This window comes from Bos taurus, chromosome 10 (genome assembly GCF_002263795.3).
Source record: "Bos taurus isolate L1 Dominette 01449 registration number 42190680 breed Hereford chromosome 10, ARS-UCD2.0, whole genome shotgun sequence".
In the NCBI taxonomy this organism is placed as follows: domain Eukaryota; kingdom Metazoa; phylum Chordata; class Mammalia; order Artiodactyla; family Bovidae; genus Bos; species Bos taurus.
In genome coordinates this window covers 18,715,251-18,743,188 of record NC_037337.1, presented here as the reverse complement: position 1 = coordinate 18,743,188, position 27,938 = coordinate 18,715,251, and the positions used below count along the sequence as shown (strand labels likewise).

General features: G+C 36.1%; 1 protein-coding gene across 1 annotated transcript in view; it reads left to right on the top strand.

The window, feature by feature from the left end:
• MYO9A (myosin IXA) overlaps positions 1–27,938 on the top strand; it is a 388,889-nt gene that overhangs the window by 318,358 nt on the left and 42,593 nt on the right. The window contains 12 exon segments of the mRNA XM_024997927.2: positions 102–201; positions 7,823–7,935; positions 11,599–11,741; positions 14,648–14,742; positions 14,744–14,872; positions 15,348–15,464; positions 17,640–17,828; positions 18,262–18,309; positions 21,279–21,390; positions 23,913–23,974; positions 26,165–26,357; positions 27,800–27,928. Coding sequence (XP_024853695.1) covers positions 102–201; positions 7,823–7,935; positions 11,599–11,741; positions 14,648–14,742; positions 14,744–14,872; positions 15,348–15,464; positions 17,640–17,828; positions 18,262–18,309; positions 21,279–21,390; positions 23,913–23,974; positions 26,165–26,357; positions 27,800–27,928 — 1,430 coding nt within the window.

Sequence of the window (27,938 nt, the reverse complement as noted above, 5' to 3'; positions counted from 1 at the left end):
TGACCTGGCTTGTTAGACTATATGTTATGCTGTCCTTTTAAGACTGCTGCCATGAAGTATCTGCTAGGAATCAAAATGTAATCCTGTTGTTTCATCCAAAGTGTCACCACGGAAGCCTTGAACAGTGGAAATCCTCAACTCCAGAAACAAGATGAACCAACTTGGAAACCTGTAAAGTTAACTGGGCCGGGCCAAGGAGAGGTAAGTGTTGAATTTTGTTTTATTTATCTTTTATGCAAAATAGGTGCATACTGTTTTGGAAATTACTGTTCTTGTAGTTAGAACACTTCCATCTACTCATTTACTCCCATGTGTTTATAGAAAAAGAAGCCATGAGTTAAGTCTGTTATACTCAGAGAGGAATACTTCAGGTAGGGAAGGATGCCTACAAATCCAGATTATATTTACAAAAAAGGAATTCTAAAAGAAAAGAAGGCACTTTATGCAGGTGACTTTGGTGACTTACAGTGGCAGTGAAAAGTGACTTCCTTGGCTGTGGAGAAGAACAGTGTGGATTTAGCTTCCATTCTTATTCTTTGTCCAGAGTAATGAATATGGATTGCTTTTTTATGGCTGTCACTTGTAGTGGAAAAGGCATGGGGCGGGAGGGGATGTTTCAAGAGATTCGTGAGCTCTTTGATGTCTTTCATTGGCATCGTCTCCCAAAAAGCCAAAACAAAACATTGTTGTGTTATTTGTTTTATCATTTGGTCAAGCAGGTTGCCAGACCGGCCCATAAAAAGAAAGCTCGAATGGCGCGGACGCGCTCCGATTTCTTGACTAGAGGTACTTTTGCCGATGGGGAGGGGGATACAGAGGAAGATGATTACGATGACATTATTGAGCCCCTTCTCTCCCTTGACCAAGCTTCTCACTCTGAGCTAGGGCCTGCACCCAGCCTGGGTCAGGCCTCTCACAGTGACTCCGAAATGGTAATTTTATAGCAATATAAGAAAAATAGGCAACAAGCAAATCTGATGGAAATAGTCTTTGCTAATCTAAAGCTAACCTTCACAGCTTCTTCTCCATATAATGGTTTGTACGTGGGAAACCTCAGTGAACACAGCAACTAAAGCTAAACCTTAATTTAACAGGACTTGGATTAAGGGCACTCTAGCAGTATATGTCAGTTAAATCATAAATTAGGCAAAAAATATTAGAATTATTTAACTTAGCACTAACGTAGAAGTTTTCTGTTTTATCTTAAAAGTTTCTAGAACAAGAGCCTCAAACTTTTTTTGTAAAGGGCCAGATATTAAATATTTCAGATTCTATGGGTCATACAGTCTCTGTTGGAACTAGTTAACTCTACTATTGTAGAATGGAAATCGCCGTAGGCAAGTGAACAAAGGTGCATGGCTGTGTTCCAATAAAACTATTTACGAAAACAGGCAATGGGCTTTATTTGACCTGCTAGCCCTAGCTTCCTGATCTCTCTGTGTTCTAGTGAATAGAGTCTATGTTAAACAATCCAGTAGCTTTTAACTGAAATAGTATTCTCTCCTTCTCTCTTTTTTTTTTTTTTGCATTTAAACCTGCTTCCCCTCTGCATTTTTTAGTAATAAAAAATAAACATGAATTTTTTTTTAAATTTAATGAGAAATGCCAAAAATATCTTCCTGGACCAACCCAGCCAACTAAAAAAGGCTGTAGATAATGTGAATTTATATTAATCACAAAGTATAACATTAACATTATGTTTAAATAAAGCTGCAAAGATAAAATAGCTTTATTATCATATCTCAACCCAAATTAGGTACATATAGCTTGATAAGTTTGAGTGTATTTATGGATATAAAGTGTTTGATTTTAGAATTGGCCTGGAAAATACAATAGGAGTACCTTGTATGCCTGCTGTGTACTAAATGTTATCACTGAGGAAGTAGAGTGATAGCATTTTATTTACATGCATATTCTTAATTAAGTTTAGTCTCTAATGTTCTTCTGTAGTATCTGTTCATTACGGGAGGAACATTTTAGGATGGTCTTCTTTTGACTCATTAAATATTTTATCAATATTCAAAGAATGATTTTAAGCTGTTTGGGGGCTTCTCTGGTGACTCAGATGGTAAAGAATCGGCCTGCAATGTGGGAGACACAGGTTTGTTCCCTGGGGTGGGAAGATCCCCTGAAGAAAAGAATGTCTACCCGCTCCAGTATTCTTGCCTGGAGAGTTCTATGGACAGAGGAGCCTGGCGGGCTCATGGGGTCGCAGAGTCAGACACAACTGAGCGACTGACACTTTCACTTTTTTTTTTAACTTTCAGGCTATTTGTGCCAAAGACCTAGTTAATTAAAATTATCGTTACGTTCCAGAATATTCTCATTGTCTTTATCTTTTGTTGGAGATAGACCCAGTTTTTAAATGATAATATGGATATTCTAAGGAAGAAAAAATAAAATAACCAACAAAAATAGAAAAATGCACAGCCAGTTATCTAATTAGACTAATGAATCATTACCCTGAACCAAATGGTAAAAGTTGCTCAGTCTGTATGTTCATTAATATATCTAGTTAGAACCAAAGACTTCTCTTCAGTGTAGAGTTAAATAACTCCACTTTGGAGATGGCCCTATTTTTAAGTTATAATTATTGAAACGTATTCTATCATATGCTTAGTTGGTTGAAGATGAAATTATGTAATGGAGCAAACTAATTTTAATGAAAAAACACTGCTATATATTTCTAGTATAAATAGGGAACATACTTAAATTATTCTCCAGTTTTTATTAGTCGAAGAATTTGGCATTTGTAATTGCTATTTTGTTCCTGAGAGTTTCCTCTGATACAAACCTCAATCCTTTTGGTGGTAGAATTCTTTCTGAGAACTCTTATTGAGAGGAACCAAGAAGCTGGGCTTTCTGCTTGGAGCATTCAGCCCCTCTGAGGGTTCTGTCTGGCGGTCTTTGCCTGTGAGTCTGTTCACCTGCTTGACGGTCACTGCATGCCAGTAGTTGTAGAGCGCCCTCCTGCACAGTGTGGTAGTCACCTCTCCAGCTTTCTCCCTGTCCTTGTGTTTCATCACTAGCTATTTTAGGAATAGGTTGTGGTGTTTGTTTCTGGTGGACACTTGCATGAAGAAGCTTTGCTTTCTCTAGACTATGCTGACAGATACTTATTGGGGTTGGGGGTGGGAAGGGTAGGGACAGTTTTAAAGTACGTTTCTGTTTATCTGAAAATACGCCATGTTCTAATGTTATCTGATATTGTGAAAATGAAGACTAATTATTTCTAACTGGAATCTACTGAATTATCAAATTCTGAATATCTTCAGGGTTGTAAATGGTATGATTTTTTAAAAAGCTGGATAGTTTTTTTTTTTTTCCTGGACAGAGTGACTTAGTAACTCTGATATTTGCTAAGAAGTGTGTCATTCCTCAAGGAAGCCATCAACTGACCTTTCCATTGTGAAATACCTGATCCTAATGAGATAGAAACAGTTAGATATGAATTTCTTCAAGGGGATTTGATAAGCATTACCTCTGGAGTTGACAAATGGATAATTAGTTGTTACCTGCAATGAAGGCGTGGAAGTGAGAGTGGTAGTTTCTATCTTTAAGACCTTGTTTTTTTTTTTCCTACTTGTAACTCTGCCATTTGAATAACTGTTTTCACTTAGTTTTTATACACACCATGTTGGTTTTTACCCAAGAACAACAACATGTTCTGCTAAACAGCATTTTAAAGATAGCTTTCATATAGCTTTTTATTTAGTCTCTGAATCTTGTGGATGGTGAGTTAATAAAATCATTTCTACCCCTTATTTGTAGGATTGATATAGGTAACAGAGTTTTCTCTATATAGTTTCTTCTGCCATTCCCCACACTTACAGCAGTCAGCTCCGTGGGTCTGACTTTATCTCCTGTATGATAAAACTGAGTTTCCATTTTCATTCTTCAATACAGAAGACTTACTGTACTTCTTACTTCCTATTTCTGTTTGTATTTCTCTGAGATACTCTTCACTTCTTATCTGTGTTGAATTTTCCTTCTTTTACTCTGCAGAAAACTGCCAGAAAAAAAACCCATTGGTCAAGCACGGCTAAGTCTGTTAGCTTATTTTACAGTAAGGGGAAAGCCACCTCGACTAGGTCTTAGAAATTTTTCAGAAAGGGGAAGTCAGGAAAGGATATTTATAATATTTTAGGACCTAGGCTAGTGATTTTGAGGTGAGTGTTGCAAGTTGGGGGCTTCCCAGGTGGCTCAGATGGTAAAGTATCTGTCTGCAATGCAGGAGACTTGGGTTCGATCCCTGTTGGGAAGATCCCCTGGAGAAGGAAATGGCAAGTTGGAAAACTGGTAAATTGAACAGTTTATGGCATGAAAAGTTTAGATTGGTGGCCCCAGGACAGCAGCATTGCATACACTTAGTATTTACTTATTTTTTAGCATACTGTTTTCTATTTTATTTTGTTTAATTTCTTCAAGTCTTGTTAGGGCTCTCTGGTTTTCAGTTTTGTTATTCAGATTTTCATTAAATTTTTTTTTTGCCCCCCTTTGGCTGTACGTCTCAGCTTACAGTCTTAGTTCCCTGAACAGAACTTGAACCCCTGAACATGGAGTGAGATCCTAACCACTAGGTCACCAGGGAACTCCCTACACTCAGTATTTATATATGTATTTTATTCCCCCCAAAAAGTCAGAGGACAAGTCATAGCATTGCCATTTTCTGCTGTTTGATTTGGTAGAATTTTCCTATGAAACTATCTGGGATTGGTACTTTTTTGTAGCATAAGTTCCTCTATTTCTTCTAGGAGAATTAGACTTTAAAGCTTTCTGTCTAATAAGGCCAATTTTGGCAACTAGTTTTTTCCATTTCATCGTTCAGATTTACTTGCATAGAGGTATATAAAGTAGTCTCATGATTTAAAAAAGTCCTGTTTCAGTGGTTATTTTCCTTTTGTCAGTTCTTATTTCATAGGTTTTTTTTTTTTTTTTTACCTGGTTATTTGTCTATTTTGTTAATTTTTTCCAGGGTAACAGGATCTGGTTTTATTTATTATATTCCCTTTTTTTTTTCATTCTCCACTGATTTCTGTTTTTACCTTATGTTTATTATTTATTATATTTTCTTTTGGTTTACTTTCTTATTTTTCTCATCTTTGAGTGAATAATTTAATTCATTTATTTTTATTGATACAGGTTTTTAAGGCTGTAAATTCTCCTCTGATCACACTTCAGATGTATCTCATTTATTTTAATGTGTAAAGGATTTATTGTTTTTAAGAAAATCTGTAATTTTAGTTTATATTTCCTTTTTTACCTGAAACTTGTTTAATAAAATTTTTTTTAGTTTTCAGATGAAGGGCCTTTTTGTTTTTAAATCTTTGTTAGTTTCTAGTTTTATTGTATTCTGATGAAAGACTATTTATAATGCTTCTGTTTGATCAAATTTATTGATATTTTCTTTGTTACTTAGAATATGATCAGTTTTTATGAATGTTCCATGTACATTTTTTAAATTGAAATATATATGATTGCAATATTATGTTAACTTTCAGATATACTATGTAATGATTTAGCACTTGCCTACATTTTGAAATGATCACCATAATAAGTTTAGAGTCATCAGTCCCCATACAAGGTTATTATAATGTTGCTGACCATATTCCTTATGCTCTATACACATACCCATGACTTGTTTATTATTGAACTGGAGGTTTGTACCTCTTAATCTCAAAATCTACACCTCTTCTGCCCACCCCTCCTTCCCCCTACTCCCTTCTGGCAACCACCCATTTGTTCTTTGTATGTATGAGTCCTTTTTCATTTTGTTTTTGTTTTTTAGAATCCACATGTGAGAACATGCACTTTTTGTCTTTGTCTTTGACTTACTTCACTTAGTAGAATTCCCTCTAGATCCATACATGTTGGCTCAAATGACAAGAATTCATTTTTATGGCTTAGAAATATTCCACACATATGTGTGTGTTTATATATATACCACATCTTTTTTATCCAGTCTTCTATTGGTGAGCACTTTGCTACTTCTATAATTTGGTTATCATAAATAATGCTGCAATGGACATTGGAGTGCATATATCTTATATTAGTGGTTTTTTTCCTTAGGATAAATACCCAGAATGGAATTTCTGGATCATATCATAATTCCATTTTTAATTTTCTGTGGAACTTCCATACTGTTTTCCATGGTGGCCATACCAATTTACATTCCCACTAATAGTGAACGAGGGTTCTCTTCTATCCATGTCCTTGCCAGCACTTGTTACTTGTTGAATGTGTGTTTGATAAGTTGTATTCTCTATTCAGAGTGTAAAATTTCAGTATACATCCATAATCTCTACTTTACTGATAATGTTATTTGTCTTCTATATCCTTATTATTTTTTATCTGTCTTATATCAGATGAATGTTAATATCATTCCTGTTACTCATTGTGAATTGTACCTTTTAGTATTAAAAAGTGTCCTTTGTCAGCTTCCATGTTTTTTTACTTGAATTCTACAGTAGTAGTATCACAGCTTCCGTTTTCTTATTATTTCCATTTGCCTAGAATACTGTTGTTTGTCCTTTTAACTTTAGCCTGTCTGGATCCTTTTGTTTAGAGGTGTGTTTTTTATACAGTATAGTTGGCCCCTGCTTTGTGAGCCAAAGTAAAAAATCTTTCCCTTACTAGGTGAGTTAAATCTATTCATGTTTATTGATGAAAGTGAGAGATTAATTCTCAACTTGCAATTAATTTTGTTACGATCATGTTATGTTAAATTTGCTGTGTTCATTTTTTTTCTCTTTTATTTTTTTAAATTTCTTTTGATGTTTAGCAAACATTGTGGTCTTGTTCTGTTGATTGTTTACTTTTATGTGTAACTTTAAAAAATGCCTTTAATATTTTAAAATTTAATCAATAATACTCTAATTAGTCATTTTTAAATGAGTAATATTCTTACCTATTGTGACACAACTATTGGTGAATTATTCTAGTCTCTATTCCCTTCTACTCCTGTTTTTTTAAGCTTTTATTCCTATTTTGTCAGAAAATGTAATTTTGTATACAATTCTTTCACCATTAGTCCCCACCTTTGTTTTTGTCTTAGATCTACTATTAAATGTGTTAAATTATCACTTCAAATATTTTGCAGAAGTTTCCCTGTTTATCTCTTGGTTGGACGAAGCTCTTCCCTTAGGTTACTCAAAGGGCCAACAATATGGAATTCCCTGAGATCTTCCTATGGCCTTGATATTTGAAGGGACACCTTGGCTACATATGAAGTCCTTGATTCATATTTTCTTTTTCTGAGTTATTTGAAAATGCTATATTGTTGTTGTCTTACTTTGTCTGTTGTTGTTGGTAAGTCTGTTGCCAGTCTAAACCTCTTGCCCTTATAAGTTATTTGATCTTTTTACTTGCAGACCTTGAGAATTTTTTCTTTAAAGTTTGGGCTGTGTCTTTAAGTTGATAACTACTGATTAATTATCCTGTATATCTAGATTTATCAGGTCCTAGATCTTTTGTCTCTGTCTTTAGATGGTTTTGATTTTTTTCTTACTTTTCATTTGATACTCTTTTTTTTTTTCCATTCACCCTACTTGATATTGTTTGTTAAATTGTCAGAAAACATGAGCTGATATTTCCCATTTAGCATTTTTATTGACCCAAGTGCCCTTTACTTTGGATTACTGTTTGAACTTAATGGAATTTTTAGTAGGTTCTTTTATTTTAATGAATCTCTGAGTAATATGAATGTATTTTGTATGTTTTTAATAGGTGTAATTCTCAAATAATTCTGTAATCTGAGTTTTAATTACAGTGCTATGATAATAATTACTTGGCTTTAAAGTCTTTACATATGTAATTATTACAGACATCACAGCGGTTTTCTTCAGTTGATGAAGAAGCAAAGCTTCATAAGACCATGTCTCAAGGAGAAATTACGAAGTTGGCAGTGAGACAGAAGGCTTCAGATTCAGATATAAGGTATAAAGCATACATACACTGAAAGTTAATAGGGGTAATATAATTTTATTTACTAATAGACTATAGCCAAATACTGAGCATCTTTATGAAAGCGTAATTCAAAAAGCAGCTATTGATTTAGAAAGTTCTGAAATTCATTTTTCAGCAAATACTAAGCACCTACTCTGACAGAAACAAACAGTTCAGATATATATAATAAACTTTGTCTTTTTATATGTTAGCACTGTGATTTGGGCAGAATCTTTTTTTTTTTTTTTGGCCACACTGTTTGGCCTGTGAAATCTTAGTTCTCTGACCAGAGATCAAACCCACACCCCCATGCAGTAGAAGTGCAGTCTTAACCACTAGAGCACCAGGGAAGCCCCAGGGCAAAGTCTTAACATCATTAATAATGACTTAGGATTTTGGTTGTAAAGAAAATACATTAGATGAGATGAGAGTATTTCATCTGAAATATAAATAAACTGAAAATATTTCCCAGTTTTGGACTTGAATTCTGCTCTGACTTAAGTGTTTTACAAATAGAACTGGAAAAAGCTTTCAGGAAATAACTGTTCTTTTTAGGAAAGTATATGAAGTTTTTATTTATCAAGAATATGACTTTGTGTCCCTTATTGTATTATGTAAGGCAGTTGGTTCCTCACTGATAAGAGGTCTTCACTGATATTGAATATCACATTGAATATCTATCTGGTTCATAACCCTATTAAAGATCACTTTCTCAATGACTGTAGAGGTATAATCCAAGGTAACCCAAATCTAGAGCAGATTATGCTGGAGATGAAAGTTTGAGAAACAATATATAACACAGTAGAAAAATATATAAGTGGAGATAGCAGATTAAATATATAAATTTAATTTCCATATCCTCCTAAAATAGCCTATATAGGACAAAAGCAACAAAAGCAAAAAAGCAACAGGAGACAGAAATAATAAAAATGTGGAATCCAAAAGGTAAATAGACAAACTTTAAATGTCTTAATAGATAGGAGAAAGCTGAATCTTAAGCCAACTGAGAAAGAAGAATCTGACTGGCTGATCTTGCCCAACCCTAGCAGAAAATAGGAGATATATTTTCTGGAAAGGACAAAACAAAAGATTTCTGCACTTAGAGGTAACCAGATATACTTGAGGATTGAGGTGCATATTTGGAACCAGGGGGATTTTATGAATGTTTACATACTGAATGTTAAGATCCCCCAGATTTTATTCTGTATTCAGCTCCCATGTTTCACATAACCTCTAAGCAGATGATTCAAAGAGTCTTTGGGACTTTGGTCCAACCCTCAAGAAAAGACCTAAAGATATTGGCATCAGCCAGATAACCCTGCAAGGGCAACCATGGTTTGGAGGCCCCACCAATGCACACTAGAACTTTCAGGCATGTGAAAGTGAAAGTCGCTCAGTTGTGTCCAGCTGTTTGCGACCCCATGGACTACAGACCATGGAATTCTCCAGGCTAGAATACTGGAGTGGGTAGCCTTTCCCTTCTCCAGGGGACCTTTCCAACCCGGGGATCAAACCCAGGTCTCCCACATTGCAGGCGGATTCTTCACCAGCTGAGCCACAAGGGAAGCGGTTCCAAGCATGATCACCACACATTTGAGGAGCCATCTTAAATGAAAGAAACTAAAATTAATGGATAAAATATAACTTGGAAGAAATAAACTATACAGGGGAAATAAAACTTCAAGACAGATACATAAAACTACCAATAGATCTTCTGCATAAAGGAATACAACTATATTCATGAAATTAGAATAGTCGAAAGGGAAACATCCATAATAAAAAAAGAGCATTTGAAAATTGAAACTACAATAGCATAAAGAAGTCCAAAGCATGAGAAAGAAAGTTGATATCTCTTAGAAATTTGAACAAAAAGACAAAGGGAGAGAAGAGGCAAGAAAAGAGAAGAAAATTAGAGAAGCAGTTTAGGACATCCAGTGACCACTTGTAAGAACTCTGGAAAGATAGGACAAAGAATACGGACAGGAGCAAATCATTAATAAATTCAGGTAAATGTCACAGAATTGAAGGACTTGAGCCTCTAGATTGACAAGGCTCAACATAATGAATGAAAATAGACCCATACCAAAAGACATGTCATCATAAAATAGTGGAGACAAAAGAAATCTCCATTATGATCCTGAAAGTAGCTTTACAAATGATGGTTGTACAGCAATCACAGAGGGAACCATGCCATATTAGAGCAGGTTAGAAGGCTCTGGGAAAGATTTAAGAACATGGAACTGATGGCATACCTAACTGTGTTTCAACATGTTGAGAGGAGATATTCACAAATGGGGAAACACTTGGAGGTGAATTGAATGTAGAAAAATGAGCAAATATAAAATAAAATATTAACTCTAAAAAATATGAGTTATATAGGGTATATGCCTCAGTTGTGAATATTACTTACATAGTAAAAAAAGGTGAATACTACTAAAAAAAACTGTATATTGACCTAACTAAAATTACAATATTCTGTTGGAGGGGGATGTCTGTGTTTGTGTAGGGTATAGAACTGGAGTGTTGGAATGTGCTTACTTTATTACCTGTGGTCACAAGTATGATAGCAATATAAGTTTGGTGAATATTAAAAGAACCATTTAAGTAAATTCTAAAGGGTTGTTTAGGGATCAGAAAAGGGATAAGAATAGCAGGGAAAAAGCTCTATCATTTGTAATAAGCTTTGTGGAACAATTTCTTTTCATACCATATAGATGTACAAGTTTAGTAATATGCTATTAAAAAAAAAGAGGGCACCATGAATAAAAGAAAATTGACTTCCAAAGCAGATAGACCTGATTTTAACTTCTGTCTCTATCAGCACTCTGAGCCTCAGGTTGTTCATGTGTGGTTAGGATAAAAATACTCATTTATCATGGCAGTTGTGAAAAGTAGTCATTGTAAGTAAGGCCTGGTGCCTGGCTTCTAGAAGATGCTCAAAAATTTTTTCTTTTTTGGTAGACAAACATACAAAGGAACCAACACTAAATGTACAAGTAAGCCTCCTAGTACAGAGTTAGGATACATGGGTTATCCTAACTCTTGTTAGGAAACAAGGGGAGAAGAAAACCACCAGAGTGAAACCTGATACTCACTCAGAGGTTTCAAGCTGTTATTGTCTCAGGATGTTTCTTTGATGCATGTGAAGGGAGAGAGTATGTAAGTGCTAGAATGAGGCAATGTTGCATAGTAGGTATGATCCTCCACTTTGTCACTCACTGGCTGTGTAACCTTGGGAAAGTCACCTAATATTTAAACCACCAGTTTTTCACCTGAAAACTGTTTATGGTTTGAATGTAAATTTGTTGTTATAGGTATTTAAGGTAACTCTATACAAGTACTTATGCCTGGAGCATAAGTACCTATATGATGATAACTAATATGATTATATGATAATAACTCATATAAATGGTGGTTTTAGTTAACATCTCTGGCTCTCATTTCTGTTTTCAAGATGAGGAGATTATCATTTACTTTCCAGATGAAGTTTAACTGTACAGTTGAAGATTAAATATGACTTAAGCTTAACTGTGAAGGTTAAATGAATTAATTCATATGAAAGTTGTTTATATAACTTAAAGTGATATACAAATAATGTCAATAGGACATGCTGATTGCCATTTTTGCTTTTTTTTTTTCTTTTTGCTAAAACAGACCTCAGAGAGCTAAGATGAGATTCTGGGCCAAAGGGAAACAAGGAGAGAAGAAGACTTCCAGAGTGAAACCTGATACTCACTCAGAGGTTTCAGCACTCTTTGCTGGCTCAGATATGATTCCAGCTCATCGGTTTCCAGATGGTAAAAATGGACAAAGGGTGGAGATTGTCTTCATAATTTGTTTACTCATTCTGAAAGTTTTCTATCCCTCTAGTATTTGTAACAGTAATCCTCTTGGCAAGATATTCTATTGAGGTAGGACCAAGATTGTTAAATCCTTCCTTAACTAAGAGATAATTATAGAATTACATTTTACCTGTAAGAGTAGTTTTCAAGGAAATATAGCACCAAAACAATGAAGTAACAACTTCAAGAATAATTGCGAATCTTTGATTAGCCTCAGTTTTCTAAAGTGTAAAAATTTAGCCACCATTCATTCACCTAACAAGTATATATTCCTCCTGCTGCTGCTGCTGCTAAGTCAGGTCTGTCGTGTCCCGACTCTGTGCGACCCCACAGACGGCAGCCCCACCAGGCTCCCCCATCCCTGGGATTCTCCAAGCAAGAAGACTGGAGTGGGTTGCCATTTCCTTCTCCAATGCATGAAAGTGAAAAGTGAAAGTGAAGTTGCTCATTCGTGTCCGACTCTTAGCGACCCCCATGGACTGCAGCCTACCAGGCTCCTCCGTCCATGGGATTTTCCAGGCGAAGTACTGGAGTGGGGTGCCATTGCCTTTTCCATATATATATTCCTAGTAAAAATTATAAGATAGCAGCAGCTAATATTTGATTGTTTACTATGAAAAAGGCACTGTGCTAAGCATTTTGGATGTATTGACTCAATCCTCACAGCCATTTTTTGAGGTTGGTATGATTATTTTTCCCACTTTACAAATGAGAAAGCTGAGGCATGGAGAAATTATTTGCTTATACACGTATAGCAGTTGTTAGAGCTGAGATCTGAATTCAGGCGAACTGGCTCCAGAGTCCGTATTCTTAACTGTTGTGCTAAAAGATCTACTGTATGTCAGTTGCTAGGACTTATAATGGTAGCTGTTATTTTAATTTGGGGGCATCATCATAGCACATAACAAGTACCCAACAGTTAGTTCATCTGTTGATATGGTTTCTCTAAATGCTAGAATTACTGACTCTCCAAGGATTGCAGTAATCCCCAACATTTGAAGATTAGCCCTTTCTCTCTAAGCCCTTTGCTTAAGTATGTATGTGCGTTTTTAATTACTATGTAAAGATGCCAGCTATCTTCAATAGGGGGGATATACATCAGAAGTGGCTATGTGATAATGAGTGGGTAAAATACCAATGAGTGGGTGAAATGTCAGTATTGAATAAAATAGAAATAGGCCCTAGGAAGAAAATTATTATCTCTAAGTAGAAATAGAACAGACCAAGTTAAAATAAGTAAACAAAACTTGTCACATCTAGGCTAAGATAAAATAAAGGGACAGAGGATAAGATAAGATAAAGGGAGGAAAGATGATCAAGTTTCACAAAGGCATGGATCAAACCAGAGCAGAAAGTACCTGTGTGTCAGAGGGAAACTGGTAGAAATTTAATTAGAATCCTGTTTTTCTGTCTTCTGACTCTGCTCCTATCAGTTTGCAAACTGATATGGATAAAACCAGTAGTAAATTAAGTGAATTCTACAAGTTCAGTTTGAAAAATTTGGAATTCCTATGAGGATCCATTTCTTATGTTTTATCTGTTTTATAGTAGTCATTCTAAATTTTTCATTTTTCACAGTTATATTCTCTACTGCTTATTTCCAAGAAGGAATTAGGAAATTCTTGAGTGTTTGCTTAATAAGGATACATGTATAAAAATTAAAATTGTACCTTTTTATTTATCTTTGAGTAAAATTTATTAAGGTAGCCCTTGTTTTTAAGGCTAAACTAGGATTATAGTTTCTTTAGTAACCATTATTTCTTTTAGTATAAGAAAGATATTGTTTGTTAAATGAAATAATTAGATACTTGTATATCTAGGTTATATAATGGAATTAATATCAGTTAACACCAGTTTGAATATACTTGTATCCTCTCTATATCTTCATATTTTTTATTCTCGTGGCATATCTGAAATTTAGTTTGTCTCATTTCCTGCCTATTGTGGCATTTAGCATATGGAAGGTTACTTGTTTCCCTTTATTATCAGAATTAAGCTTTTAGATGGAATGAGGATATATCATTGGCCAGAAGATAAGGTAAATATGTGTGAGAAAAACAGGTATGTGAAATGGGACCAACGTTCTCATCAAGCCCCAGGTAGGCACTGGCAAATCCAGTGTAGTTCTAGATTCCAGTGGACTACATGGAACCAAATTTCTCTGGTATAACAGTTGCAGAAAAATTTTGTTGTGTTTTCCAATATTATATACAAAACTGGTTCAGTCCAGGAGATGTCTGAGAAATTAATACAATTTTGAGGAAAGTATGCATATGAAAAGAAAATCTTAAATAGTAAAGAGATCTAAGCAGAAGTGAACCAACTGAGTTACCTTGCTCCCTAAATAGAGGTTGCCAGGCTAACACCAGATATTGTCACTGAAACATTTATGGCTTTAGACCCTAGTAAAGAAATAATACTAATTATCAAGCGTCACTGATTTATTGGGTTTATATAAGCTGGTCTTTCAAACAGATGTGGTAAAGCTCGGACTGGGTTAGCAGTCAACACTGAACATCCTAGTGTGATTGTGTACGCCTCTCTTCTTTGGGACTGAGATCTTTGGAATCCAGGCTTCAGTTGTATACAGCACTTCCATCCAGGTTTTCAGTATCAGACCTCATCCTTTGGGACACCTGATAGCATTTCCCATTGGAAAGTGATAATTCTTAAACAAATATCAGTACAAACATACAATCTGGATTTATTGCCTAACTGTCTGACCCCAAACATTAATGTTACTTTTCAAGATGTTTACTTATTTCCTTTAGTGACTTACTAAAGGAACTTGAAAAGAAGGTGTGGAGGTTTCAATATTTTACTAAAAAAATTTCTTTTGGATACTCTATCTTGGTTTACAGAATTATCTCATAATCACCCAACACCTCCTTTGAGTCCAGAATTGCCTGGGAGTTGCCGAAAGGAATTCAAAGAGAACAAAGAGCCTTCTCCAAAGGGCAAGGCGCAAGCGAAGTGTGAAGATCAGCAGTGTGGCTTTGGAGTCTGTGCACTGGCAAAATGACTCTGTCCAGATTATAGCAAGTGCCAGTGATTTAAAAAGCATGGATGAATTTCTTCTGAAAAAGGTATTCAGGCCCCTAAGCAGCTTTGACTGTGGAATGCTTGTATATAGGATATGCCCCTAAAGTATGTATGCTTCAGTAAGTTAGAGGGTCTGTTTCTTTATCGGAAATGTGCAAATCATAGGATATGCATGAGTCAGACTGGGTAGACAGAGTTTAAGGTTTTAGGCTTTACTTCTGACTTCACTTTCACTGTAACTGTCATGTTGCACTCCATATGTTAAGGTGAGGTTTGTCATTATACACTTTGAGTTGTTTCCTGGTAGCAAAACAATTGAATTATATGATATTAGAAGAGACCTTAGAAATTATCTCATAGTAAGAAAACTTTGGCTGTCTAGTCATGTTTTATCTGGGTCCCATGATAATTTGCCCTTTCAGGATGGTCATTGTTGAAGAAACAATATGTGTCCAATGTGGCATTCACTTCTTTTCAATTTAGTTGATTGTGTACAAAAACTCTTTCTGTGGTCCCCAGATGAATGACCTAGATAATGAAGACAGCAAGAAAGACACACTAGTGGATGTTGTATTCAAGAAAGCCCTGAAAGAATTTCGGCAGAATATCTTCAGCTTTTATTCATCTGCATTGGCGGTAAGTTGGACTGTGTCAGGAGACATTCAGAAGTTCAACATATGAAAAATTTGACAACGCCATAAAAATAATACAGGGCCATGTTCAATTAGAGATTTCTCCAGTGTCTTCTTTTAGTTTTAGGGATAGATATGGAAAAGCATACTGATTGACCTCTGATTAATAATACCCTTTAATTTCCTTGAGCAGCCTTTCCCCCTCTTAGGGGTATATTTTCATCTTCTTAGGATATTAAATTCAAATACTCTAGCTATGATTATTTTTCACTCAGCGGCACTCTATTTTTGACCTCTTGTGATCCTTTTAGCTCTGGCTCCAGCTTCTAATTCTCATTTATGTTGGAATTATTATACTTTTTTATCCCGGGGAATTAGAGCAGTTTTCAGATGTTTCATAATCTCTATGTGTGAGTTTTTTTCACTTTTACTTTACCTTGAAATGACAAACCCACTCCAGTACTCTTGCCTAGAAAATCCCATGGATGGAGGAGCCTGGTGGGCTGCAGTCCATGGGGTTGCAAAGAGTCAGACACGACTGAGCAACTTCACTTTTCACTTTCATACTTTCATATTATGTTCATGTTTTAGAAAATTTATTCTTGGTACTAAAGTATATGGAGATCAGTCCTGGGTGTTCTTTGGAAGGACTGATGCTAAAGCTGAAACTCCAGTACTTTGGCCTCCTTATGTGAAGAGTTGACTCATTGGAAAAGACTCTGATGCTGGGAGGGATTGGGGACAGGAGGAGAAGGGGACGACAGAGGATGAGATGGCAGGATGGCATCACCTACTCGATGGACATGAGTTTGGGTGAACTCCAGGAGTTGGTGATGCACAGGGAGGTCTGGCGTGCTGTAATTCATGGGGTCGCAAAGAGTCGGACACGACTGAGCGACTGAACTGAACTGAACTGAAAGTATATAGTAACTAATGCTTTTGATCTATAGAATATTAGTATTTCTTGAATTGTCATGTTTATTCTATAAAAAATAATTTGTATTTAATTGATTTTTCTTTGTTCAACCTATAATTTTATGTGAAAAGTGAGAGAACTTTTCTGTGTTATCTTCCACTCAGTATATGGGTTTTTGGCCTTTTGCAAGTAGAAACCAGACAGTCTTAGAGAGCAGTAATTTCTTGACCATAATAAAGTAGTAATTAGACTATGGCAAATAAAGGTTTGGGTAGGGACAATATTGGCCATATTTTTCCAATCCTGCCAACTACTTATGCTTCACACCTATATTTTCTAGATTAGGGATCAGTGTACTTTTGAATCACATAGGAAGGACCAGCATTATAAACTGGAGCTTGATAGTGGTTTTATAATCTTGGATTAAAGAGATTCAACCTCTAATTCTGAGGAAGTGAAAGAGAAATAAATTTTAAATGTATATAGCATGTTTTAGTCACTTAAATGCTATTTTTCTTTCTCACGGAGAGTCTACACCTCATTTAAATTTAAAAGGAATTCCATGTAGATCCCATTGCAAGAATATAGTGTTTTTTAAGGCATGTCATTCTTCCTTGGAAAAATGAAAAAGTAAAGTTAGCTAAGTAAAGTTAGTAAAATTTACCTAATGTTTCACCAGCAAGAATTCAGGTATTCACTTTTAAGGCAGAACTATCTAAATAAGGTTCATTTCTGGAGAGATAGGTAATTAAGGTATGCAAATAATCTTCATACCTTAGGACTTCCCTGGTGGCTCAGACGGTAAAGTGTCAGCCTACAATGTGGGAGACCTGGGGTTAATCCCTGGGTCAGGAAGATCCTCTGGAGAAGGAAATGGCAACCCACTCCAGTACTCTTGGCTGGAAAATCCCGTGGACTGAGAAGCCTGGTAGGCTCTAGTCCCTGGGATCACAAAGAGTTGGACACGACTGAGCGACTAAACTTTCAAATACAGTTAAAAAGCCAGGTTTATGGGAGAAATTCCCAAGACTTTCTCCAATTATTACATTGTTTAAACTATTAGGTATTTTATTAAAATGTAGCAGGTTTTATTCTGCAAATATTCCATAGCAGAGTGGGAGTTTACAAATACCACATGACCTCATGGGCATGCCCATTAGAAAGTACAATCTTTATTCAAAATACTACCCAATGAAATTTTAATCAGTCTTCTCTATATAAAGAATTTCTTCTTAAAACCTTATTTTTCTTATTGTTTATTAGGTAGATGATGGGAAAAGCATACGATATAAAGACCTCTACGCACTATTTGAACAGATTTTGGAAAAGACCATGAGGCTTGAGCAGCGAGATTGGAGTGAGTCTCCAGTCAGAGTTTGGGTTAACACTTTTAAAGTGTTTTTAGATGAATATATGAATGAATTCAAGACTTTGGAATACATACCCACAAAGGTAAAATATATTTTGATTTCTAAAAGAATTCAATTATGAATTCCTCTTAAGAGTCTAGGACATCTAGTATTTGAGAAAAGCACCGCAGTGAACATGTCAACTTTGCACTACTTCAGATCCAGCAAACTCCATTCTCTCTTACAAGTTGATCAGACTATATTATCTAAGCCTTCTTCAATTAATACATTTTTCACTGAATTAAAATATAATGTTGTTAAAAATGCTGTTGCTGTAAGATTATACCCTCAGCTTTGCTAGAGGTCAGTACATGAATTTCATTTTGGAAAACAGTGGTTTTCATCATTTCATTGTATCATCTCGAGACTTTTATGTAAGGACCCACAAATTTCTCCTTGAATTAGGTTTTAGAAAAGAAGTAAGAAAGTATATTAGTCTTTGTTATATCACAGTTTCTGTATTTCTTTCCCACCAGGTGCCAAAAACAGAGAGAAAGAAAAGAAGGAAAAAAGAATCTGATTTAGTAAGTTGTAATCTGTTTTTTTGCCCTGTGTTGTAAAGTAATTTTTGGACTAGCAGTCTGAAGTAAATCATACAGTATTTCTCTGGGTGTATTTAAGGAATAAGTTTATCAGATGTCTAGGGGGTAATCTTTTATGCCTTTACAAAAATTTAGAATGACAAGTATGTCTTGAATTCCTTGACTTGACTTGTTATTAATGATGGCTTCCTAAAATGGCAGAAAACTGAAATGTTTACTCATGAAAGTTACAAACAAATATGACCCTTTTGCAGAAGTAGGGACTGGGAAGGCGCTTTTTTAGGAGCTCTCTCTCTCTGTTGTAAAGAATATGAGGACTATTTAGGATTTTACAAAGATAAGTCCTTCTAACTCAAAAGACATTCCCAAAGGCATTTGAGTATATTTTATCATTGTTCATGTTCTTATCTTTTGTATCATCTCTATTACATACTTTATCATAATCTCTGTAATTAAAAGGATGTGTTAAGCCCCAGAGGAGCCCAGAATCTGCTAGTGAAGGCAGGCATTTAAAAAATTACTAGTTTCAGATGCGATAAATATTATGGTAGAAATAGTACAAAGTGCTGTTGAAATACAAAGAGAATGAAGGAATACTTTACAGAAGAAAAGATATTTTTGCAGGTTCTTAACACATGAGTAGTAGTTTAGACAAGCCGTGTCTAGCCAAAGGGAAAGAGTATGTTCAAAGACATGTGAATAAAAACCTGGCATGTTGAGCCAGTAGCTTTAACAGGTTCGAGTATTGCGTGTTTATAGGGGAGCTGGAAAAGAAGGTAGAACTCTGGTAGGTATTCTGCCTTCAGAATATATCTAATATCTGACCATTTCACATTGCCTCCACTGCTATTACGGAGAAGGCAATGGCACCCCATTCCAGAGTTCTTGCCTGGAGAATCCCAGGGACGGGGGAGCCTGGTGGGCTTCCGTCTATGGGGTCACACAGAGTCGGACATGACTGAAGCGATTTAGCAGCAGCAGCAGCAGCAGCCACTGCTATTAACAATAGTCTGATACACTTTGTGAAAGTGAAAATGGTAGTCGCTCAGTCGTGTTCAACTCTTTGCAATCCTATGGACTGTAATCTGCCAGGCTCTTCTGTCCATGGAATTCTCCAGGCAAGAATACTGAAATGGATTGCCATTCCCTTCTCCAGGGAATCTTTCCATTCCAGGGGATAGAAGCCAGGTCTCCAACGTTGCAGGCAGATTCTTTACCATCTGAGCGACAGGGAAGTCCAATACACTATGTGTTGTGTTCTGATTGGTCTGCCTTCTTATATTATTCTCCCCTCACAGTTTTCTAAATAATAGCCATAATGACCATTTAAAAACAGAAATCAGATCATGTTCCTCCTCTACTCAGATCTCACAAGTTTAGCTCACAGTGTTACTCAGAATAAAACCCAGAGTTCTTACTGTCTATAAGACTTGACATCCTCTTGATCGTGACTTCTCTGAGCTTAATTTCCTCCCACTCCTCCCCCATTCCCTCTGCTTCAGCTGCATTTGCCGCCACTATCTTCTCTTCCTTCTTCTCTGGTTGTTTCCCTTCCTCCTCCTGTCTTTTTCGCTTTCCCCGGAAAATGTTAAGCTTTAGGACCTACAGAACCTGGATTCACCCCTCCCAGTGGCAGATTCTAATCCTAGAATAGTTATTGTTAACCTTAAACTTAATAAATCAGGATTATAAATCATTCCGTATCACTTGTAAACCAAATTCTGAGGTTCTTTAGATCGTTGCTTGTCACTTTTCCACTTTGTGTTTTAGAAGCATGATCTGATTCTGTTTTTAGCATGATCTTACTTCTTGAGAACTGAATCCTGAAAGTAGGGTATCTAAACCCTTTAGCCTGGCTTATTCTTATTCACCGATGGAGGGTTTTCCAATTGAGAAACCTTAGACAACTTAATCCTTTTGAGACTCAATGTCCTCATGTATATAATAGGAGTATATATTATATAAAACAGGAGTAATGCCACCTACCACTGAGAATTTTTGAGATTGTATATGAAGGAAAGGGTAGGCAATGCAGAGGAATAGTAGGAAGGTGCCTGTTATTAACAGGTAGTGTTTAGGCCTTTTATGCATTTTAAGCCTTGTAAGAGTAGTCTTTCATGTCTATATGGGAGAGAACAGTACCTGAAGATAGAAATGAGTAAAAGTGTATGACATTTTTTAAAAAAGAAAATTCATTAATTCAACAGCTGTTATATTTCAGGGCCTGTGATAAGTGCAGGTAATAGAAGGAAATATTAATAAATATATAAATAAGTATTTATACTTAAGAGCATTCAAATTAAAATAAACAACAGTGATTTTCTACTTTGTCCATCTATGAGCAAAACTAAAAATAAATTAATTTCCTGGAAAGATAAATAAATATATAGATATTTTCCCAATACTGCAGATAGGGGGTTTATTTGCATAACTTTCTTGGAGAAGGTACTTTAATGATGATATATTAAAAGCCTTAAAAATATTAAAAACAAAACCAAAAAAACTTTGACTCAGCAGTTCTGCATCTAGGAATTTATCCAGTGGATATATCAACTTTTTCATACTGACATGTACCGACTCTTTATTGAAGAGGAATTTGTGATAAATAAACAGAAAAGTGTGAAAGGTTCTTGAGGTTAAATTTTTAAAACCCACTGCTTTTAATTTAACATGCTGATTCAGAGTTGTATAAGACAGCTCTTATATGTTTATAGCATTGTTTTCTGATTTTCATATAAGTTGGTCTTGTCTCTCTACTAGATTGTTAGCTTTTTGAAAGCAGGGATCAGATAGTTTACCTTTATTTTATTTCTCAGAAGATCATAATTCTCCTCCTGGAATATGTGCCCAATGAAGACAACAAGGAATTGAAGGATTTCCTATTGCCTGACATGTTAGGGCAGCATTTACTGTGTTGGCTTTGACATAAATAGCTGTATTTTTTCATTCAGGTAGAAGAGCACAATGGTCACATCTTTAAGGCCACCCAGTATAGCATCCCTACCTACTGTGAATACTGTTCTTCTTTGATATGGATCATGGACCGAGCCTCTGTTTGCAAATGTAAGTATGAAAGATCTTTGAGGAATGTTTTTAACCACTTGATATTTCCGTTTCCATGAGTTTAACATTAAGGAATAATTCACACTCCCTAATTCTTTAAACTCATCTCTCTTTATACTCCTTTTCATCTGCTCTTTGTAGGCAAATAAGATATTTTGGTGTTCTTTGGTCACTGTATTTGCAGCTCATTGTCTGAAATGTTCTTCTCCTAGATGTTAGTATGACTTACTACTTCAGTTAATTCATGTCTCCACTAGTATATTAGAGAGCTTTTTCTTTACTCTCCTGTCTAAAACACTGCTCTGTCCACCAGTTCTCCATCCCTTTACTCAGCTTTTCTAGTCTTTATACATGGAGCTTCCTTGGTGGCTCAGATGGTAAAGAATCCCTCTGCAATGCAGGAGACCTACTTATCACCACCCAAAATGATACTAAGTATTCATTTCCTTGTTTCTCTGTCCCACTAGAATGTGTTCTGTATAAGATCAAGAAACTGTCTCATACAGAAGTCTCTTCTGAATCACCAGGGCCTAGAACAGTTTTGGCACATTATCAGTTCAGTTCAGTTCAGTCGCTCAGTCATGTCCAACTCTTTGTGACCCCATGAATCGCAGCACACCAGGCCTCTTTGTCCCTCACCAACTCCCGGAGTTCACTCAGACTCACGTCCATCGAGTCAGTGATGCCATCCAGCCATCTCATCCTCTGTCGTCCCCTTCTCCTCTTGCCCCCAATCCCTCCCAGCATCAGGGTCTTTTCCAATGAGTCAACTCTTTGCATGAGGTGGCCAAAGTACTGGAGTTTCAGCTTCAGCATCATTCCTTCCAAAGAAATCCCAGGGCTGATCTCCTTCAGAATGGACTGGTTGGATCTCCTTGCAGTCCAAGGGACTCTCAAGAGTCTTCTCCAACACCACAGTTCAAAAGCATCAATTCTTCGGCGCTCAGCCTTCTTTACAGTCCAACTCTCACATCCATACATGACCACAAGAAAAACCATAGCCTTGACTAGACGAACCTTTGTTGGCAAAGTAATGTCTCTGCTTTTGAATATGCTATGTAGGTTGGTCATAACTTTCCTTCCAAGGAGTAAGCGTCTTTTAATTTCATGGCTGCAGTCACCATCTGCAGTGAAGTTTTAGTAAATATTTACCGGGTAGTTGGACCTATATAGATGGATGGGTGAATTATTGAAATTCTTAGATTATAACTGGAAAGATACTTTATTTGACTATAATCCTTTCATCAGAACCTTTAAATCCTAGAATGTGAGTGGAGGTTTTTTTGAGGGTCCACTTGGTTCTGGCTTACAGAGCCTGTCATTCCATATACATCTGCTCTGGTGCTTTTAATAATTCTGTGAAGCTTTGTTTACTAGTGGGCCAGAATCAAATGAAAGGGCTGGGTCCAGGATGACAGTAAGGATGAAAATCATGTTCATCATAGCAAAATCAGCACTTGGATATTGCTAGATATGTTCACTTGTTCAATGATTCAATAGTGGTTTTCCTTTAAAAAAAAACTATAGTGAGAGTAAAAAATAGGGTGTAGTTTGCCATGTACTTGAATGTTTAATGTTAGCCTGATTCCTATAGGTTTCGTATACTTTTCTCTGTGATCTGAAACTGAAAAATAGAAAGAATCTGCTTCTTCTTTTATGACTTGGGTGGGCTTGCTTTGATTTCTTAATAGAATTAACTTTTTGTGTGGTTATGCTGGTGATTTTACCACTACAATTACATGGCCTCCCCTACTTGACCTTGGCTTTGAAAATCCCTCAAATCATGCTTTTGAAGCTCAAGAAGAATATTGAGGTGTTGATTTGCAAGAGCCAGAGCTGGTCATACCAAAATAACACAGGCCAAGTATTTTCTCAGGATTCTCTTCTCAGTGAGCCCATACTGCTGCCTAGCCACCCTGTTATCTCCTGGTCCAAGAACTGATTTCTGCTCTGAACCTTTCATCTCATCTTCTCAATCACTACTGATGTTCTTTATGTTCTGGTTCCTCAGAGCTCTATTCTAGACTTTCTAGGAGAATGAATAAGGCCTTTTTTATAGCCTAATATGTTACCCGATTTGTTTTTATTTTAGTATAGGTCTTTGATATTAATGCTTTTTTAATCCACTGGAATGATTCTTAATAGGTATTTCTTGCATTTTATCAGATCATAGAGCAAGTATAAGAGGGGAACATGGGCAATGGTTTGTGAATCAAACCAGGAAGATAGATAAATATTTTGCTGGGATATGGTGGGGACAAGGAGGAGGGGCAAGCAGTCTTGAAAGAATAAAAAACTTTTTCCCAGACAGTGGTTAGGATTTTTAGGTATGTTTTTCAGCTTCATTTTTCTGAATTGAATGAGTTAAGACCATTTTTTATTCTATTATGATACAAAGTATATGATGCTATAGGAGTCTCAGATTTAAAAAAAGTATCTTCAAAATAAAACAGTAAACTTGTTAAGTTTTGCCACTAATATATAGACTTCTGAAAATGTTACATTTTAAACCTGTTTTTCAGTGTGCAAGTATGCTTGTCATAAGAAGTGCTGTCTGAAAACCACAGCCAAGTGTTCTAAAAAGGTAAGAAGTTATTACCTATGAGTAATAAATAACAAGTCTGTTGGAGAATGGTGCAAGAGAAGGAAAGGACAAAAAAGGTCTTTTTTGCCTTGTGGAAAGAAATCAAAGCCTCTTTGATGATCTTACAGAGTAGTGGTTTTCAAACTTTTTGGCCACAAAATACTGTAAGAAATAAGTTTTATATCATAATCCTGCTTACACATATAGAGGTATGTGTGTATGTATAACTGAATTGATTTTTCCAGAACTGTATTTACCTTTACTACATGGGAGCTGCTAACCTGATTTCACAACCAACAACTTATTAAAGCACTCTTTTTAAAGGTTTCCTGCTTTTTTTTTCTTTTTAAATTTTTTGGCCACGTTATGCAGTATGTGGGATATTAGTTCCCTGACCAGGGACTGAACCCACTCTCCTGCATTGGAAGTGTTTAGTTTTAACCCCTGGACTGCCAGGGAAGTTCTAAGGTTTCCTACTTTAAACACTCTTAAGTGTTCCTATAAACTGTCTTGAAAGTGGTAGGCTACAGTTAAAGATTTTAACATACACAGTAAAATTCATCAGCATAGTTGGTGTGTTTACAAACTTCTACTTGGATTTGATACTGAACTTGTACTCTGATAATTTTATGCTTCAAAAAGGAACCATTTTGGAAATATTTCAGGCTTGTACTGACATGTGATCACATTTGCTTATTTGTCATATACAATTTTAACAATACTGTGCAGATCTGAACTATAATAAAATATGTGTGCATGTTTACAGCCCATGTATATAGTTTTCATCTGTTCCAAATTAGTAGACAAATCATGGCAAAGTACAAAGATAAATTTGACTCAGGGCTTAAAATATACAATGAAGGTAAGACATCTGCTGGCTAAGATGGAGTAGCTTGTGGTAGACTAATACTTGTGCTGAGAACAACTGAAAAAAGTCTGTTGCCTAGCATTAGATAGCTGCCCAGGAAAATTGGAATTTAGGGGCCTAGAACCTACAGAGAAAAGAATTACAGATTGGTGAATCTATATGTGTGAGATGTTTTCCTCTAAGTGGGAATTTGTCAGTTTTTGTTGTAGGACAAGAAATCAAGATTCTGGGCAGAGGGCCACACTTAAGAGTCAGAAAAGCCAGAAAAGCTTTTAGAAATCTTATAGAGTTATAGAGACAAAAGTTGGAGTTTGGGATTGCCAAGACTTGAAGGACCATGATCCAAACATATAGAGAAGGGAGCCTAAAACTCGGGTTTTCCCTTTAAGGTGTTTTCTGAATTCTTAAGCTGCACAGGTCAAGAGGCTAAGAAGCTAACAGAAAAGCAGATTATTTTGCAGTCTCACAGTGTCAAAGAAAGAAAAATTAGAGTTGTATGAAAAGAAAGGGTGTACTAATAGACTAAAAGAACTCAGCACTGACTGCATGCAGGATGAAGGAGAGACTGGGGTATGCAGTGTTGGGCTAGGCAAGGAGCATGGGGCAGGAGAAGGAAAGGACAAAAAGGAGATTTACATAAAAAGTTTCAGTCTCAGAGATAATAGCTGGCATTCTTCTTTTATTTAAAGTACTTCAAATAAACTTAAGGATAAGCCTTTTTTTCCCTATCACATAAAATAATAATGAAATACAATATCAGAATACACTATTGAATTAAATGAAAGAGGTCACTAATCTTGGGCCTCTGGGTGCCCCTGCCTTTAGCTGTGACATCAGTAGTCAGTTTAACTTCTCTAAAGTTTACGTAAACACCAGAGCATCCTTATGCTTCAGAAATTAGTGACAACTCTAATTCATATCAAATCAATAGGTTTTCTAGTGGTACATGGTAAATGTTTAGTATACAGAGTCTCTCCCCTTTCTCCTTTGCCCACAGCCCATCTTTACATGAAGAGATTTTTTTAAGGAAAGGAAAGCAGTAACCTGTAGCCACTGCCTGCATTCTTCCCCATTATTTGGTGGGTTGGGGGGTGGAGAGGGGGGAGTGCAGTGAGAGGGGGGATTCCAAGTGGAAGAGGATTGAAACGAACTTCTCACTTCTTTATATTCTCAGCATTAACAAGAATTCCCTTTCCTCCCAACTCTCGTAACTATGCTTTTAAAACTTGAGGAAAAGAAAAAATTGTTACTTTTAAAGAATTGGATAAATATATTTAAAGGTGTTTGAATGTATTTGGAATCAAAAATTATCTTCCATGTAGTATGATCCAGAGCTGTCCTCTCGACAATTTGGGGTTGAACTGTCCCGTTTGACCAGTGAAGACCGAACTGTTCCTTTGGTGGTGGAAAAGCTCATAAACTACATTGAAATGCATGGACTGTACACAGAAGGTATTTACCGAAAGTCTGGTTCAACTAATAAAATCAAGGAGCTTCGACAAGGTCTAGATACAGGTAAGATAGTGCCCTCTAAATCAAGACCAAATACTCTTATTTAAGCAGGTCATCTCATGCTGTTAGTTTTTATTACATGTTGATCCTTTGCTTGAAGCCAGAAGAATGCAGTCTTTTCTGTGGTGCCTTTTTTTATTTTTTTTAATCATTTGTAGCTTTCTTTTATATGGTCCACTCAGCAAACATACATTGAGTATCATTTGTACAAGGGATTATTAGATATTTCAGACAGATCTCACTTAATCTTTTTAGCAGTCTGGTAAGATCATATCTTTAATTTACAAAGAAGAAAACTTGGGTTCAGGAAAATTAACTAATGAGCTATTGATAAGATGCAGGGCAATGTGCTGATGTTTTTCTATTAATCTTCACAACAAATGTTTGTACTGATGTTCACAGACAGTGATTATTATCCCTGTTTACAGATGAAGGAACTGAGGCTTATCGAGGATCTTGCCGAATGACTTACCACCAATAAGTGATAAAGCTGGCATTTAACCCATAATCTAAACTGTTGCCTGTTAATCTGTTACTCTGACTCCAAGTGATGTTCTTTCTGGTGTATATTATTGCCTTCCAACACTGAGGACATAGTTATTTAAATTGATAATTAGTGATTTGAATATGTATCTGTGTAGAGCTGTAGCCTCAGTTCTGGAATGTATGCAGAGCTTTGACTTTGGTTTTATGTTCAACTTCTACTCTTTACCATTATTGAAAAGGGATAGATTTTTTTTTGGCTGCACTGCACAGCTTGTGGGATCTTAATTCCCCGAGCAGGGATTGAACCTGAGCCCTTGGCAGAAAGCATGGAGTCCTAACCACTGGACTGCCAGAGAATTCCCAGGAATAGATCTTTTTGAATCACATGTAGGTGCAATACTTGTCTCTGTATAACCAAGAGTCTACCCATAGGCACCATTCATCCTATATCACCCCAGTCATCTCATGTATAACCCTAGAGGGTTTTTAAGTGAAGCATAGTAAAGATTTTCTTCACATTTCATAAGCTCAGTTATCACTGTCCTTTTATCTCTAAGAATCACTTAAAATCAGTCTGACTTGTAGAAGATGTCTTTTAGGCCTTTCTTCTATTGGCCGTCTCAAACATCACTACTAAAAGTGTGGTTCACAGGCCAAGCTGCCGCAAGAGAAGTACAGAAACTGGGAGCAAGCATTTAGAAACTTTGATAGCAGTTTAATAGTGCTTTGACATGAAAACATGTGATCTTTTACTTTACACATCTATCAGTCCACAACAGTTCAAAAAACAGACAAAAACTGTACCTTTACCATAAGAGGAACACTGTTCCGAAGCATGGAATAGGATTGCAGAAGATATTGATAAAGGTATCTTTTGGTCATGATAGTTTCTAAAGTGCATTATTATTTGACCCTCTGCATATTTTGGCTTTCTTATCTAATTCTTTATCTCTGAATAGATGCTGAGAATGTAAACCTTGATGACTATAACATACATGTCATTGCAAGTGTATTCAAACAATGGCTTCGTGATTTACCCAATCCACTCATGACCTTTGAACTCTATGAGGAATTTCTTCGAGCTATGGGTAAGCACAG